This window comes from Microcaecilia unicolor, chromosome 3, assembly GCF_901765095.1.
Source record: "Microcaecilia unicolor chromosome 3, aMicUni1.1, whole genome shotgun sequence".
NCBI classification, from domain to species: Eukaryota; Metazoa; Chordata; class Amphibia; order Gymnophiona; family Siphonopidae; genus Microcaecilia; species Microcaecilia unicolor.
This window is the reverse complement of record NC_044033.1, coordinates 492,735,457-492,753,552: the sequence shown is the minus strand read 5'-3', so window position 1 is coordinate 492,753,552 and position 18,096 is coordinate 492,735,457. Positions and strand designations below refer to the sequence as shown.

The 18,096-nt window shown below is 46.0% G+C and overlaps 1 protein-coding gene across 2 annotated transcripts in view; it reads right to left on the bottom strand.

The window, feature by feature from the left end:
• FBXL4 (F-box and leucine rich repeat protein 4) overlaps positions 1-18,096 on the bottom strand; it is an 83,895-nt gene that overhangs the window by 44,827 nt on the left and 20,972 nt on the right. For both annotated transcript variants that reach the window (XM_030199081.1, XM_030199082.1), the window contains exon 3: positions 11,675-12,020. In XM_030199081.1, the coding sequence (XP_030054941.1) occupies positions 11,675-12,020 (346 nt within the window). The remainder of the gene's footprint in view (positions 1-11,674; positions 12,021-18,096) is intronic.

Here is an 18,096-nt window from a genome sequence, read left to right as displayed (position 1 = left end):
TCACAGATTTTTAAAACAGTCTTACTGTATCAGTCTATCCGGTTATGTGCGAGACTGCAATCAAACACTATTTTATTTATTTATAAATATTTGATATACTGCAATTTGAGCAATAAAAGACATCAATGCGGTTTATAACCATGGGAACAGAGCAAACAATAGACAGAACAAAATAAAAATCAAACACACCACATGAATCCAAAACAACACAAAGAATATGGGACAGACAGATACTAGAATCTGCTCTTTTCTTTTTACCAGATTTATAGGCCTCTTTGAACAAGGAAAATGACTGTCCACATCAAACAACAGAGTTGCACTAATTAAATGTATACTGTGCTTTGTGTAATCTTCATGCCTTTGTCAATTTTTTTCTGTGGTTTGAAAAATACAATTCAAAATGCATTAAAAGTAGGAGTTTGTTTCACTGCATACACTATGCTTTCAGCATGACAGAACAATTCAGAAATATTCAAAAATTAAATAAGAAATCAAAAAGGTCTTAACTGCACGTGTCTTCACATTCCTTGTCATTACAAACCCAAGGAGAAATTACATCACCAGAGTTTAGTCAGTGACACCATTATAGGTGTTAACCCTTCCTACCGTGGAGGAGTAGCCTAGTGGTTAGTGCAGTGGACTTTGATCCTGGGGAACTGAGTTTGATTCCCACTGCAGCTCCTTGTGACCCTGGGCAAGTCACTTAACCCTCCAATGCCCCTGGTACAAAATAAGTACCTGAATATATGTAAACCGCTTTGAATGTAGTTGCAAAAACCTTAGAAAGGTGGTATATCAAGCCCCATTTCCCTTCCAATAGGTGGAGTTAGAGAAAACTGAATCCTGCCAGTGACATCTCTAGCACAAGCATAGGTGCTCCCTGGAACAACCAGTATGCATCTGCTCCAACAGAAGGTCCCTTTGTAATGCACCCATGCCCCATCAACCACTGCAGCTGCAATAATAATCAAGTGAGCAAACCATCACTCACTACCCTGCATATACCAGGATATAGCCAAATCACAGGAATCCCGCACGGCTATCAATCACAAAATGATTTTTTTTTTTTTGAAGCACTGAAAAGGAAGCACAGAGCACACACAGAACCCCAGGCCAGGGTCTTCCAAGGGTGGGATTGCAGAACAGTGTTGCTGACTAAGGAAAAACAATTATCCAGCAAGACATAATTTCACCTCTCTTAGCGTCAGTCCACAATTCTGCACAAATGAGATGTACCAAAGCAGACTACTAGGTGGGGGAAGACAAGGCCCCCACAAATGACAGCTCTGCCAAAGTCCAAACGGACTCCGGCCAACACGACCAACCTGTAGTGCTTAGATAAGGAATTGAGCAACGACCAAAGTCGCCACCCTGCAAATATCCTCAGGGGACACTGTCCGAGCCTCTTCACAGGCACTGGCCTGAGCCCTAGTAGAGTGGGCCATCAGCTCTTAAGGCACCAGACGATTCTTGACAATGTAGGCGGACTCAATAGCCACCTAGAGGCTCAGAGGCCACCTGCCCCTCCAAGGACCATGGAAAGCACAAAGAAGTGGATAGGTACCAGAACAGTGTCCTCCAGATATCTAAGCTTGTGGAGCTTTCGATTCCCAAGAACCAAATCTTCTGCCAAAAAGGAAGGCAAGCAGACTTCCTGATTAACATGGAATAGAGAAACCACTTTTGGCAGAAAAGAGGGGACAGTACACAGGGACACCGAGTTCTCCATGAAGAACAGACACTGGTCCCAGCAAAATAGTGCCTGCAATCGGAAATTCTATGAGCAGAGGTGATAACTACTAAAAACACCACCCTGATATTAAGGCTCTTGATGAAAACTGAGTGCAGAGGCTCAAATGGAGCCTTGGACAGCACCCAGAGCACCAGATTGAGGTCCCATGAAGAAAAGGAAGGACATAGCAGAGGGCGCAGATGAGTCACCCCTTCAAGGACTGATCCCACCTCTCTATGCAAAGCTAGAGAGATACCCTTCACTTTCCCAGGAAAACTAGCTAGAGCCACCACCTGGACCCTCGTGGAGCTCAGAGCCTCTGATCAAAGCCTAGTGGCAGAAACCAGAAAATATTGGGAATCTGAGCCCTCCAGGGAGAGAGGGACTGCTCCCCACATCAGGATTCAAGAACACACCAGACCCAGATGTAAGCCTGGGACCTAGAGACCTTCCTGGAGCAGAGCAGCGTACACAGTAGGAGAGAACCCACGCTTCTCCAAATGTCTCCTCCCAACGGCCAAACCATAAGCCAGAAGGAATCCGGATCTTCTATGTCTACCGGCCCTTGATGGAGCAGATCCCAATCTCTGGGCAGTGGAAGACAATCCTCCACTAGGAGGCACCAGAGAACTGCATACCAGGTCTGCAAGTCTAGTCTGGCATGACCAGCAGGATCAGATAAGGACGACGTGCAATCCTGCGAGAGACGGTCTATCAGAGGCCACTGAGAGAAGACAAAGGGGCCTCTCCCAGGGCCATGGTCGAACCAGGTCATCTAACTCCTGGGAGGCTGGCTCCCTCCGCCAACTGAAGAGTTGATCCTGAATGCCATCAAGTCAAACTGTGGAGGGCCCTAGTGATCCAGAATGAGCTGAAAGGCCTGTTGCCCAGCTCCCACCCTCCCAGATCCAGGAGGGGGCGACTGAGAACTTCGGCCTGTATTTTGTACTTGCCCATAACGTGGACCATTGAAAGGGTCTGCAGCTGGGTCACCGCCCACTGATAGAGACTCGCTGCCTCCAGGGCAACCGCCTGACTCCTTGCACTACCCTGCTTGTTTATGTACCTCACCACTGTGGCAGTGTCTGACATCACTCTGACTGCTTCCCCCTCAAGGAACAGCCAAAACTAGGCAATTTATAGACCAGGACCAGGTGCCCTGAGCTGCAAGTAATCCCAAACCGTGGGCTCCAGGACATCACACAACCGGCACATCTCTGCTTGCTCCTTTGGAAGAAAAACCATTCCTCTGGCCAAGATGAAGCAGACCCCGAGATACTCCAGGGAATGATACAGGGTCAGATGGCTCATAATCACTACCCAGCCAAGGGATTTCAGAAGGGGAATGACCTGTGACGTAGCCAAACTGGACTCCAAAGCTGGAATCGGCCCAAATCAGGCCGTTAGTGATGTAACCAGGCCAAAGGGCAAAGCCTGAAAATGAAAGTGCTGCCCCAACACACAGAAGCGCAGCTCTCTCTTGGGATGATCCATAGTGGGGAAGTGGAGGTAGGCCTCCTTGAGGTCCAGAGAAGTCAAGAATTCTCCCAGACGCACAAAAGCAATGACTGGAAGCGCTGGACTCGCAAACGAGCATCCACCCCCTCTCCCTTGAGGTCCAGGATGGGGTGAAAGGAACTGCCCTTCTTCAGAACCATGAAATAAGATGGAGTACTGTATCTGTCCAGGCCACACTCCACCACTCCTATATTGCAGAGATGCTGAAGAGTAAGACAACAGCCTGGTGCTTCAGAGCCAAACCGCAGGGAAAGTTTGTGAAGGCTTCTGAAACCGGACAGGCAAACTCTGCAGAGTATCCCCTCTCGACCACCTCTCGAACCCACTGATCTGAGGTGATGCAGACCCACTCATTACAGAACACAGACAGCCTGCCTTCCACCAGAAACAGCGAGGGGCTTGGCACATCCTCATTAAGCAAGCTGAGTGGCTAAGGTCTGGCCGGAGTGCCCCGAGAGTCCAGCTTGCTTGGGGCCTGAAAAGGCCCGTTGCTTGAAGAACCTACTCTGCCCCCCGCTTGGGCCAAAGGGCGCCGAGCGGCCCGCCCCCTCAAGGCCGAGGATCACTGCACACCTTTGCCACAGCTCAGGGAGATGGAGATCTACGCCTCCCCCATATCCTTCACCAACTTCTCCAAGTCATCACCAAAGAGCAAGTGCCCCCCTAAAGGTTAACGGACTTAAAAAGCTTCTTAGAAGTCGCATCCGCACCCAGATACCAGAAGGACCAGATTGTAGAGGACATCTGCCCAAAAAAGGTATCCCTGGAGAATTCTTGCCTGGAGCTAGAACTCTGGCAACCAATGCATAATGGAGCTATGTAACCGCCACAAACAGCAGCCTGAATGCTGGGGTCCCCACCAAAAATCCCAAGCAGAACTGCTGCTCCACATTCTTTTTATGGAAATCCCTAAGGGCTGAGCTCCCATGGACAAGTACAGCAGTCAGGTCACTTTTGTAACTTCTATAATCAGGACATCCACTTCCGGGAAGACCCAACACTTCCGGGAAGACCCAACACTTCTCCACCTCTCAGCAAAGGCATAGAGAAGATAAAGAGCACCAGCAATTTTGAGGGGGGCCATCCCGGGACTCCCACTCTGCCACCATCATGCGGATAAGGGCCTTATGGAGCAAAAAATGCTTTGTGGCCCAAAGGGTCCGCCGTGGGAGGCTCAAGCATAGCCAAGGCTGTCTGCAATCTTGTTTAAGAGACAAGACAGCTCCTCATGACAAAAGAGCTAGAACCCTTGGGACCAGTCTTCTACAGCCTTCTGACAGGAAGGGTCCTTGGAACCAGAGTCCATGAGGGTTTGGGAGCTGAATAGGACCTCTTAGTCCTCCTCCACTCCCTCCGAAGAACCCGGAACCTCCAGAATGACCAGATCCATTCTACAGTGCTCGGACCCCAAAATGGGGCCACCACTGATCCTCTTGTGGCTTCTAGGGGACCCATGAGGGTTAGGGTTAGATCTAGGATTAGAACCCAAGATGGGATCTGTGCAAGGCCTGCTTAACTACCTGGATCAAGCTCTGGAGCCAAAAAAAAACACCAGGACCCTACCCCTATGCAAAGAGACACAGGGTGGACAGGAATGAAAAAGCCCTTCACATGATCAGGAATTTATTCTCCCTGTGAATGAACTGAGAGAGAAGGGAGGATTCTATCAATTTGCCTTGGCAGAAATGATGAGAGGAATGTATCCACACTATAAAAAATAATCCATTATTCCTGCTCAGCTGCTGGCTCTGCAGACCACACATGCCCTACCACGCAGCATACACACAAGGGCTTGCCTAACTGCCTTAGCCCAGGGCTCCTGCTTACTGTCTCCAATCCTCTCTGGGTGCGCCTAGAGGGAAATTCCCTACTTTGTTCTTTACAATAGAATTAGCCCTTGATAAAGGGCATAAAGCTAGCCAGGCCAACTGAATTAAAATTATATTTATTTGGTATATGTGCTGCTGAATCAAGCACTTTTGGAAAGCCTGGGAGATCCAGGTGGAGCCCATGGGGAGTACACCTAAACAAGGTGAACGGGCAAGGCCCCCACAGGACCGAGTCAAAGCCTAACACAGTGCAACTGTGGGCTGCGCAGCCAAGCTCTAAGCTCAACCAGGTATGATCCTGAGACTGTGAGCAGGAAGTGGTCGTTAGGCTCGACGCTGTTCGGCCACGGCCAGCGGAGCAGGAAGCTAGGCCAGAGACAGGAGCACTGTCAGCATGACCTGCCACCTGTTGGATTGTTCCAGGGAGCACCTCTGCTTATGCTAGTGATGTCACTGGCAGAATTCAATTTTTCTCTGTCTCCACCTGCTGATAGGAAGGGATAACACCCATTTGTCCAGAACGGTGGAGCTGATGCTAGGAAAATTAGCTCTATTTCTAAAAGATTCCTTAAGATGAGTCATGTGTCAAGAAGGAAGAAATAGTACCCACCTGTGCCCAATCACTATTGATCTGATTGGAATAATAGACTGGGAGAAAGCTATAAAAAACATTTTACGTGTATTTGAATATCCCTTGAGGTGCTGTCAGGTCCATTATATAGTGAAAACAGTTTGGCAACATCAGGCTGCTCCTCTAAAGTCAGTAAGTGTGGGTTAAAAGAAACTGCTGAGGAAGGTCAATGTGAGGCCTATGATTACTTTAAAAGAACTTCAGAAGTCTCAGGCTTAGACAGGGGAAAATGTTGATTGCTCAAACCAATTTCAAGAAGAGGTAGGGGGTGCACAACATGGCCTGTATGGGTGTGCGAGGGTGGCCAGGAGGAAGCCACTGCTAAAGAAAAGCCATATGACACATGGCTGCATAGGATTTGAAAAATACACTTGGGGGTGGGGGAGGTGAGGAGAAACTGAATGCATGTGGGAGATGGCTTTTTGGTCTGAAGAGACCAAAGTGAAACTTTTTGACCTCACTGGTAAGTAACGTGTGGCCCAAGACAAAAGCACATCACCCTACTAACACCATCCGTACACATTAAAGCATGATGGTGGCAGCATTAAGCTGTGGGGATACTCTGCTGCTGCGTTTGGTGGGTTTATCGCTGGATGCAAATTTTGATGTGCAGCGGTATCTGCAGTCATCTATGCATATAAAACATTATTCAAACATTGTGTTATTAAGTGATGTAGATCTGATTTTGTTGTCTACTTCTAACCTAAGCACACGTTTACAGACTCCTGACACGGGCCCTATCGCCAAAACATGATCCGTGTCGACTCAGTTTGAAGGATTGCTTATTAAAGATTTCCTGCCATTCTCGTCGACCTTGTCGTCTGTTCTATACTCTGCTGCAGCCACGGCAGCAAAATTATGACGATACTGTAGAGGAAAAGATGGATAGTGCAAACTACAAGCAGATACTGGACGAAAACACATTTCAGTATGCCGCAAACCTCAGATTGAGAAGATTCACCTTTCAGCAGGATAATAGTCCTAAGCACAAAGCAAAAGCAAACAGAAAGTGAATATCTGAGTGGCCAGTCAGGGCTCAGACCTGAATCCAACAGAAAATCTGTGGCACAACTTGAAGACTGCAATCCACACAATTCCCAGCCAATCTGAAAGAGAATGAGCAATTCTGCCAAGAAAAATGGGCAAAACCTGCACCAACCCACGGTGCAAAGGTGGAAGACATGTATCCTAAATGACTCATAGCTGTTAATGCTGCAAAAAAAGTGCTTTCACCAAGCACTGAATTAAAAGTATGTGAAGACTTATGCCATCCAGATATTTTGGTTTCATGTTCATAATTACTTTTTTAATACTTTCTATAAATTGGTCTGTCATGTTCAAACTATAGAGTATGTTGTAAAGGTTAGTAAACAAACTCGTATTTTGAAAAATACAATTCAGAATGCATTAGACCTCAGAATGTGAAAAATGTACAAGAGTATGAAGACTTGTAAGGCACTGTATATATATATATATATATATATATATATATATATATATATATATATATACATACATACATACATACATATATATATATATATATACACACACACACACCAGAATGATACACTCATATAATGCCATTCAAAAAAGCAGGGCTGTGGAGTTGGAGTCAGAAGCAATTTTGGATGGAGTCGGAGATAGCAAAAATGTACTGCCCGACTCCAGTTTCAAAATAAAAAAGCATTATATATACATAGCTTTATCCTAGATCTAAAGTACTGGTAAATATAAGGAGAAATTATGTCTTACCTGAAAATTTTCTTTTGTTTAGTTGATGACACTGTTCTGAACCAATGGGTGTTATCCCTTCCTACCAGCAGGTGGAGGTAGAGAAACTGAATTCTGCCAGTGACATCACCAGCATAAGCTAAAAGGTGCTCCCTGGAACAATCCAGTATCCATCTGCCCAAGCAGCAGGAGGTTTATTTGTAACACACCCATACCCCATCAACCACTTCAGCTGCAATGATAATCAAGTGAGCAAAACACCATACAGTGGCACTCACTACCCTGCATATTTATTTATTATTACATTTGTACCCCGCGCTTTCCCACTCAAAGCAGGTTCAATGCGGCTTACATAATAATATGGATTACAGAGTATTGATAGATAAAATATAGGTTAATTATAGCAGAATAATAAAAGAGATAGGTAGGTAAAGATGGAGAAAGGTAAAGGGAGTAGGAGAGGTATGAGCAAGGGGTAGATGAGTATTGGAGGAGGGGTAGAGGGAGCTGGAGGGGGATGGGACAAGGGAAAAGTTTCATATACCAGGATATAGCCATATCATGGGAACTCCATATGACTGACAATCACAAAATGAAAAAAACTTTTTTTTGAAGCACTGAAAAAGAAGAACAGAGCACAGCCAGAACCCTGGGCAGAAGTCTTCCAAGGGCAGGACTTCAGAACAGTTTTGCTGACTAAAGAAAGAAAATTGTCCAGTAAGATTTAATTTCTCTTTTCTTAGCATCAGCTCCACTGTTCTGAATCAATGGGATGTACTGAAGCAGATCTATTAGGCCGGGAAAGACAAAGCCCTCCGAATGATGGCTCTGCCAAAGTCTGAGCGGGCTCTGGCCAGCATGTCCAATCTGTAGTACTTAGCAAAGGAATGAAGCAACGATAAAGTTGCCACCCTACAGATCTCCTCAGGGGATACCACCCAGGCCTCCACCCTGGAAGTGGTCTGTGCCCTAGTAGAGTGGCACCAGACGATTCTTGCTGATGTAAGCAGACTCAAAAGCCACATTAATCCACCTCACAATGAAGGCCTCTGAGGGCCATGGAAAAGTACAAAGAGGTGGTTCAACAGATGAAATTTGTTTGTCTCCTTGAGATACCTGAACAGTGTCCTCCGGATGTCCAGCTTGTGAAGAATCCAATCCTCCGGCGATGATCCCTGTGCCACAGAGGAATGCAAGCAAACCTCCTGATTCACATGGAACAGAGACACCACACTTTGGGAAGAAAGGATGATACCATGCGTAAGGACACAGCATCCTCCAAGGAGAGTTTGGGATCTTGACATGACAGGGCCTACAATTCTGAAACCTTCTAGCAGAGGTGATAGCCACCAAAAATACTGCCTTGAGGGTATGATTCTAGATGGAAGAAAAGGGAAGTGGTTTGAATGGAGCCTCGGACTATGCCCGCAGGTCCAGATTGAGATCCCAAGAAACAAAGGAAGAAGAGAGGGCTGCAGATATGCCACCCCCTTCAGAAACTGAGCTACTTCTCTATGCAGAGCCAGAGAGATGCCCTTCACCTTCCCCCCAAAAGCTAGACATTACAGCCACCTGGACTCTCAGGGAGCTCAAGACCAGCACTTGTTCCAGGCCCTTCTGCAGAAAACCCAGAACATCGGGAACCTGAGCCCTCCAGGAAGATAGGGACTGCTCCCCACACAGGACACAAACACACACCAGATTCTGACATAACCCTGAGACATAGAGGACTTCCTGGAGTGAAGCAGGGTTGAAGCCATTGCAGGGGAAAATCTGTGCTTCTCTAACCATTGCCTCTCAATTGCCATAAACAACTTGGGACCCGGCACACTCTCACTGAGCAAGCTGAGCAGCTGTGGTCCCACCAGAGAGATCTGGGGGCCCAGCTCACTTGCGGCCTCAAAAGGACCCCTGCTTGAAGGATCTACTCTGCAGTTCCCCTCCCCACTTGGGCTGAAAGGCACCGAGTGGACCTCAAATATCACACCTCCTTGAGGCCAAGGATCACTGTGTACCCTTGCCACAGCTCAGGGAGATGGAGAGCCACACCTTTCCCATATTCTTTACCAAATTCTCCAAGTCATTACCAAAGAGCAAGCACCTCTTAAGGACCAGCTGAAGCTGCATCTGCACCCAGTGGCAAAGCCACAAGCAATGGCAACCCTCGACGCTGCCACTGAGAAGGAAGTCAGATGGACCAGATGGTATAGGATGTCTGCCCAAAAAGAACAACCCAGACTCCAGGTGAGAAGACGCCAGGGACCCAGCAACTGCTGGAACAAATACAGCATGGAACTATGCTAACTCCCACAAATATCAGCCTGAATGTTGGGCACCCCGAAAGGCCACTTGGAGCTACTGGTCCACATACTTTTCATGGCGCTCCCTAAGGGCCGAGCCCCCTTGGATAGGTACAGCAGTCACCCTTGTGACCACCATAACCAGGGTGTCCACCTTCAGGAAGGCTTCTCCACCTCCTCAGCTAACGCAGAGAGACAAGCAAGAGCCAAGCGACCCAGAAGGGACTATCCAGGGACTCCTACTCTGCCATCATCAAGTGGATGAAGACCTTATGGAGCGGGAAATGCTTCAGGGCCCAGCTGTGGGAGGCTTATGCATAGCCAACCTTATCTAAGAGACGAGGCAGCACCTTATGACACAAGGGCTGGAACTCATGGGATGCTCCTCGCAAGCCTCCAGACGGGAAGGGTTCTTGGAACCGGAATCCACGGAGGACTGGGACCCAAGAGGACCTCCGAGTCCTCCTCCGCTCCCTCTCCGGAATGACCAGATACATTCTACAGCGTTGAGACCCCAAAATGGGGCTACCGTCTATCCCCTTGGGGCCCCCACCAAGAGGATGAGGGTTAAGGAAAGGGTTATGATTAGTCCCAAGAAGGGACCTGTGCAGGGCCTTCTTAACAATCTAGATCAAGCTCTGGTGCAAAAAAACCACCAGGGCATCTATGGATCTCCCCCTGCAAAGGGAACTGGAGTGGACAGGAATGAAAAAGTCCATCACATGACCAGGAATTTGTCCTCCCAGTCTGAGTGAATTGAGAGAGAAGATTCTGTCAAAGTGCCTTGGTAGGTACACCATGAGAAATATATCCATTTGTGCTGAAGGGGAGAAGGGAATAGCACATGTAAAATGCTCACCGAGAGAAAAGACAGACAGACTGAATGAGACCACATTTACACACTATAAAAATAACCTATTATCCCTGCTCAGTTGCTGGCTCTGAAGGCTACAAAGCGTGTGCTGCCATAAGTCTCTACAACATAGCAAATACACACAGGCCTATAAGACTGCCCCAGCCTACCTTGGCCCAGGGCTCCGGCACCTCTGTTGTCCCCAGCTCTCTCTGGGTGCACGTGGAGAGAAATGTCCTACTTAGTTCTTTACCATAAGATAAGCCCCTGACAAAGGGCATAAAATAGCCAGGCCAACTGAATTTTTTTTTTTTTTTTGGTATATGTGCTGCCAAAGCAAGCCCTTTGGAAAGCCTGGAAGCTGAGGGCAGCGGGGGGGAGGGGGGAGATTACACCAAAACAGAGTGAATGGGCAAGATGGTGGGGGGATGGGGACCAGCACTCCTCGGGCAAGGTCCAGCAGGACCAAGCCAAAGCCTCATACAGTGGCACTAAGAAGTCTGACTGGTGTCCTTGGAGCCAAGCTCCAAGCTCAACTAGGTACAGTCCTGAGATTACAACCTATGAACAGAAATTAGGCTCAACCACACAGTGAAGCCAAGGCCAGCAGAGTGGGGGAGCTAGACCAGGGACAACAGCACTATCAGCATAACCTATCATAACCTATCACTTGCTGAACGTAAAGAAAAATAATGGATTGTTCCAGGGAGCAGCTTAGCTTATGCTGGTGACCTCACTGGCAGAATTCAGTTTTCACTACCTCCACCTGCTGGTAGGAAGGGATAACACCCACTGGTTCAGAACAGTGGAGCTGATGCTAAGAAAGTTAATTTTTACCAGTATTTTAGATCCAGAAAGAAAATATATAAAGCCTAATATAAGTAGGAGTCAAGTCGGAGCTGCAGTATGAGTCGGGCAGTAGAAAAATAGAGGAGTTGGAGTCAAAGGTTTGGTGTACTGACTCCACAGCGCTGCACAAGTGTAAAACTTTCTTTTCAACTTTTGGCTGGGTTTCCCTGCCACAATGTTTGATGCTTCTCGTCTATAATACACAGTATATAATGCTTTGTTTCCTACCTCATAAGGCAGCTTATCAAAATATCCATTATTTGTCCATTCCTTCAGGCCAGTGCTACCGAACTGTCTGTTGAGGCTTCCCACACCACATCCCTCTTTTTCTTCACAGTCCTCCTCATCCAAGTCATTCATATGGATGACGGCAGTCTTAAGTGAAAGCACAGGTCTCTCTTTCACACCATGGAGTACTACTGCATCCAATTCAGTGTAATAGTCCAGCAAAGAACTGTTGATTTCCAAACGAATCAAGTTAGTGGGAAAGTTTATCTCTTTGATACAGGGTGAGAATTGGCGAGCCTGAGGGGAATTCACCTTGGTGGGCTCTCCGAACCAAATAGTTTCCCATCTATAAAAGAAAGAAACATCACACAGATCACAGGGAGAATGATTTCTATTATGCACAGTGTGTTTTTTCTCGCGAAAAAGGTGCCAGTACTCAAATGCCAGGCCACCCTTCACGGGTGGGGTGATCACTGAGAGACCCACCCCACAATAGCCAGGCACCCTGCAACCAGTCACAGAATCTATAACACTGCAGAATTAGTATGTAGAGCCTGAGATTTTTCATTAAAACTTGGGGACCATGGGTCAATTTTAGCAGACAATGGAAAAGGTGCCGGTACTCAGTACCCCCTCAAAAAAAGCCCTGATTATGCACCATGCCTATATTGCTTAATTGTGCTATGCTCCATTCCGCCTGAGGTTAAAGGAAAATAATCAGCAGTGTAAACATTACCCATCCAGAAAGTTGATGAAAATGTCTGAAAAGCAGGAAGAAAAATACAAACATTTTAAAAACCTAAATGTTTGGCAGATCCAGCTGTACTGCTGGCAGAATGCCCAGATGAAGTATGGCCCTGTTAATATGTGTCATTGATCAGAATAAATTGACATAGTATTGGTTAGGACAGCACTACAGCAAATATACAGGAAGCATCATGTCATGGCCACTCCAATTCTGGCAGAACGCCTCTGAAATGCAGTCATCTGAGCCCCTCGTCACATACCAGCCTCCCTGAAACATCCATTTTCAGTTGACTTTATCAGTTATTTACTATTGTACACAGCCCCTGGCTGCACGGTGATTACTTATAAATAACCTTACAACCAGCACATTTGTTTGAAGTGGCACTTTGACATGAAATGATGATTTTTGGCTCTTTTTTGAAAGCAAGATTGATCATCTTTGCTTAGCTTTTGACAGAACTGAAGAATCATGGACAACAGCGATAATGGAGTTGATGGGCACAGATTCTGGTATAGCTTTATGTGTGTGTGTGAATGAGGATGGCAGGGTGGTTTCACTGCCAGAGCTATGTGGTGTTATCTTACAAGTTACAACCATTATTTGCTTGGAAACTTAAGAATTCAGGGCAGGTTAAGTCAGAAGCATTCCAAATATATTTGCTACCAGCGTGCTCACTGTGTAATGGGGACAAATACTTCCATTTTTTGAACTATTGTTTATTTATTTCTAAGGGTTCGGTAACTGGACATTTTAAAAGAGCAATTACAAGGAGGAGGCACAGTGACTGGGAAGATATTGCTTCCTATAGACCAGTGTCTAATGAAGGTGACAGGAGAAGGCAGTTTATACCAACAGACAGATTTCTTGGATGAGGTCCAACCATTTAAATCAAGCACAATTCAGTTTTGTGTGTAGGCCTGTTCTGCTGGCCATGGTGGATACTCTCACAAAGTATGCCAAATAGAGCTTCGATATCCTTTGGGTCCAGTTAAACCTGTCAGTAGCTTTCAACACTACCAGCTATGGCAGGCTATTAGCTCATCTGAAACTGTTAGGAGGGAGTAGTCTAATGGTTAAAGTGGTGGGCCAAGAACCTGGGGAACTTAGTTCAATTCCCATTGCAGCAGGGCCACCGAGAGGGGGGGGTAGGGGGGACAAAATTCCCCGGGCCTGGGCCTCCAAGGGGGGCCCGGCGCCACAGTCCCACCCGCCCTCCGTTGTCAATCATCTGCCACCGGGCCTGGCCCCTTGCATTGAAATCACAGCGCCTCTCACCTCCGTGTGAAAGCGCTGCAGACAGCAGGGCAGCAGATCGCCTCCCTTCGGACCTCCTTCCCTCCTTGTCCCGCTCTCGTCTGACGTAACTTCCGTGAGGGCGGGACACAGGGAGGCCCGAAGGGAAGCGATCTGCTGCCCTGCTGTCTGCAGCGCTTTCACACGGAGGTGAGAGGCGCTGTGATTTCAATGCAGGGCCCAGCCCGGTGGCGGACAGAGGGGGGTGGGTGGAGGGAGGAGGAGCGGTGACCTCGGGGGGGGGGGGGGGGGGGGGCAGGCCTCGGGAGCAGCCTTGCTCCGGGCCCGGCCCAGTCTCTCGGCAGCCCTGCATTGCAGCTCTGGGCAAGTTGCTTAACTCTCCATTGCCCCAGGTACAGAAACAGATTGTGAGCCTACAAGGGACAGAGAAAGTACCTGTATAATAAAGGTAAACTAGTATATCAAATGTATTTATTTATGGCATTTCTATCCCACATTAGCCCAAGTGGAACTCAAGTTCAATGTGGCTTACAATACAAACATAAACGAAATAAATTAGAGTTACATTTAAAGAATACATCATAGAAATATTATATATAAAGTGATGGGGCAAATTCAGTTGGGGCGTTAGGAAGAAGTGAAATATAAGAAACTAAGGGGTATGTTTACCAAGGCACGCTATAGGTTCGTTAGCATTTTTAACGCATGTTAATGGTTGATGCAAGTTAAACACTAACGCGCCCATAGGAATGTATTGGCGCAGTAGCGTTTAACGCACCTTAGTAAATATACCCCTAAATAACATTCAGCAATGAGTTCTAACATTGTTAAAGACTGAACTAAAAAAGTAAGTTTTCAATAAATCACAAAATAACTCACAATCATTAGTATATTTAATTTGTTAAGGAAGAGAATTCCAGATTTTGGTGCACTGATAAGAACAGCTAGCACTGTGGATTGTTTTGTAAGATACATTTCTACAACTGGGGAAATGTAAAATGAGATATTCTCTGGATGACACGGAAGCATTGCGTGGAGGTAAATCAATGAGTTCATTCATATAGGACAGTAACATACCAAATAAAATTGGATGGACCAATGCACATAGCTTTAACAAACTTCTGCTGTTTATAGGTAACCAGTGTAGATTATGGAGTGTGGTAGCTTTAGCAAAGCGCGGTGATTTACAAATTACAAGGGCACAGAAAATGAGCATATTTGATGTGAAGTTCTATATTTATTTATTTGCTGCATTTGTATCCCACATTTTCCCACCTCTTTGCAGGCTCAATGTGGCTTACATTATGCCGTAATGGCGATCGCCATTGTCGGAATGAGAAATACAGAGTTTTATTGCAATTAAAGTACAGAAAATATAAATTAGAAATGAATAGATATACAATTCATTTCAGGTATTTGAGAACAAGGATAATGTAAACATTCAATAATGTCGATGAGATTAAAGTACACAAATTTAAAAAAGAGTTCAATGTTGACTTGTTATGGTAAAGTTGTGATGTCAGTTCATTTAAGAAGGGTCCAAATGATAAGTCTCTTTGAACAGGTTCGTCTTTAATAATTTCCGGAAGGTTGCCAAATCGTGCGTTGCTTTTATGGCACTTGGTAATGCATTCCATAGTTGCATGCAGATGTAGGAGAAGCTAGATGCATACATTGATTTCCAATATAATAATTCTCACCTCCAACAGGATGTGCTTGGGACCCGTGCCTGCCGGAAAGTGGTCTGCTAGGCAGGCAAGCACTGACCTCAGTGACCTCAGTGACAGACAATTTGGCAAAGCAAAACAATGAGTGCTGGCCATTAGGACACAGGGTTGATAGGAGAGTTTTAAAAGACTGAAGGAACCCAAAGTGTTAAATGGGGGGAGGGGGGGTTCTGAAGGACATGAACATTTGGGAAAGGAAAACAATCTGAATGCTGGCCATTAGGACACAGGGTAGATAGGGGAGTTTTAAAAGACTGAAGGAAACTAAAGTGTTAAACTGGAGAAGGGGGGGGGGGAGTTGTGAATGACTGAAAGGGGGGAGTTGTGAATGACTGAAAGGACATGCAAATTTGGGACAGGAAAACAATCTCAATGCTGGCCATTAGCACACAGGGTACACAGGACAGTTTTAAAAGACTGAAGGAACCAAAAGTGTCCGGGGGGGGGGGGGGGGGGGGGGGGCAAGTTCTGAATGAATGAAAGAAATGAAAATTTACAAGAGGAACACAATCTGAATGCCGGGCATTTGTACACAGGGTAGATAGGACACTTTAAAAAAAAAAAAGAAGGACGTGAAAGTATTACATCTTGGGGGAGGGGTGAGGAGGAAAGCGGTGGGGTATCCGGATACTGGGCGTTAGGGACACGGGGGTACATAGACTTTTGAAAGCCTTAAGGAACCCAAAGTGTGGGAAGGAGGAGGAAAAGGAGGGGAGGGAACGGGGTGAGGGGCATTAGGAACAGAGGAGGGGGCCCTGTCACACACTCTCATTCTCACACACACACTGTCACACACCCGCACATTCGCTCTGGCTCTCTCTCTCAAACATACACACTCCCAGGAAAACCTTGCTAGTGCCCGTTTCATTCGTTCCAGAAACGGGCCTTTTTTACTAGTATATTTATATTTATGCAAGGATGATCAGAGTGTTGGGGCCCTAAAGAAATGTTTAATAATGATCTTGAGGTAGCTGAGGCATAATGCTTTAGACTTGACTATAGATAAATCCTTGGCCATATGGGTCTCAAGGAAGACCCATATGGCCAGTGGTGCCCTAGTGTTATAGGTCAGCAGCTCATATTGCTGGAAGTAAAGTAGGATTCTCTCATCTGGATCTGAAATAGCAAGTTCACGTTCCTCAGATCTGGATGATCCTACAGCTCAAAGTTCATTTGAATGCAGATAACTTAACCATGTTGGTGTTGTCGATGGTGATCAGCCATTTAGACTACTGCAATTCTCTCTTTTTTTTTTTGGTCTCTCCTAAGCAAATATTACTCGCCTGCAGCTTGTGCAGAATGGTGCCACAAGGCCCCTGACGGGGGTATGAGGAGGATGGAATTGTGTGACCACCCTCATGTCACAGAGACTCCACTGGCAGCCAATGTTTTCCAGAAAAAATATTTTAAAAAGCTCTTTGCTTGGTCCATCAGGCTGCTTACAGAGGTCAGCACAGTATCTTGCAAATAGGCTTTTATCGTGCTGCCTGACTAAGCCTTTGTGTTCCTCATAAAAAGAGACTTCCCAGCTTCCACCATTCACAGGGGTGTGTCTTTCACTAGAAGCAGTACATTTAGTTATAATGGCTCTGTTTTACTGAATAAACTCCCAGGAAGGAGCAGATAAAGTATTTCCAGAACAGGAGATAATTAAAGATTTGGCTGTTTATTCAAGCATTTGGGGATGATCCTCGACTATTTGTGATTTTATTAGCTGTGTTTATTTTGCAAGGGGGGGGGAAGTTTCTTGTAATTTATATTTTATTATACTGTATGAATTTTTTTTCTTGTTTGAGAAGCAATGACTTCTCATGGAAAAACGCATAAAGTAAATTAAATATAATTAAATCAAAAGAGATGATCAGAGAGTATTGAAAACACAATTGCTGGTAAGAACAACCGGGCAGGGAGAAGAGATGGTGGGCCCTCTTCAGAACAGTCAGGCCAGGAGAAGCATGGCAATGCGAAGGAAGGGAGGAGTAAGAGGGCTGCAATAGCAGTAAATAGGGGAAAAGATTTCATTTTGTAAAAGGGAATCAATTTTTCCTACTGATCAAAGCCCAGAGGAATTTTCAGATCTCTGCAGATAATGCAATTGGAGCATAAATCCCTACAATCAGAAGCCCTAACATCCTTTGTAATGTTAGACACTTCCTTCTGAGGCAATTTGATGCTTTCTCAGAGTCAGAAAAAGAGAAACTTCAGTGTATTCCTGTTGTAAAAAGTGTTTTGGGTTTTTTTTTTAGGTAGATTCCATTTAATGGCCCAACACACACATTTTCCAGCACCAGCACTTTCCCCAGCCCCTCTTCTCGTACCTACCCCCAGCATCACCCCCTTATATACTCCTCTGCCAGCATCGCCCCCTTATCCCATACCAAGCCTTGTGTCTATTCCCAGCACCTTGCTCCATGCTCCAGCATCACATCTCCTTCTCCCCACCATCCTTTGTAGGTGTCCCTTCTTCTACCTGCTTAAAGTACCAGAATCATTAGCCCCATAATTCATTGTGCATACAGTGGGGGAAATAAGTATTTGATCCCTTGCTGATTTTGTAAGTTTGCCCACTGACAAAGACATGAGCAGCCCATAATTGAAGGGTAGGTTATTGGTAACAGTGAGAGATAGCACATCACAAATTAAATCCGGAAAATCACATTGTGGAAAGTATATGAATTTATTTGCATTCTGCA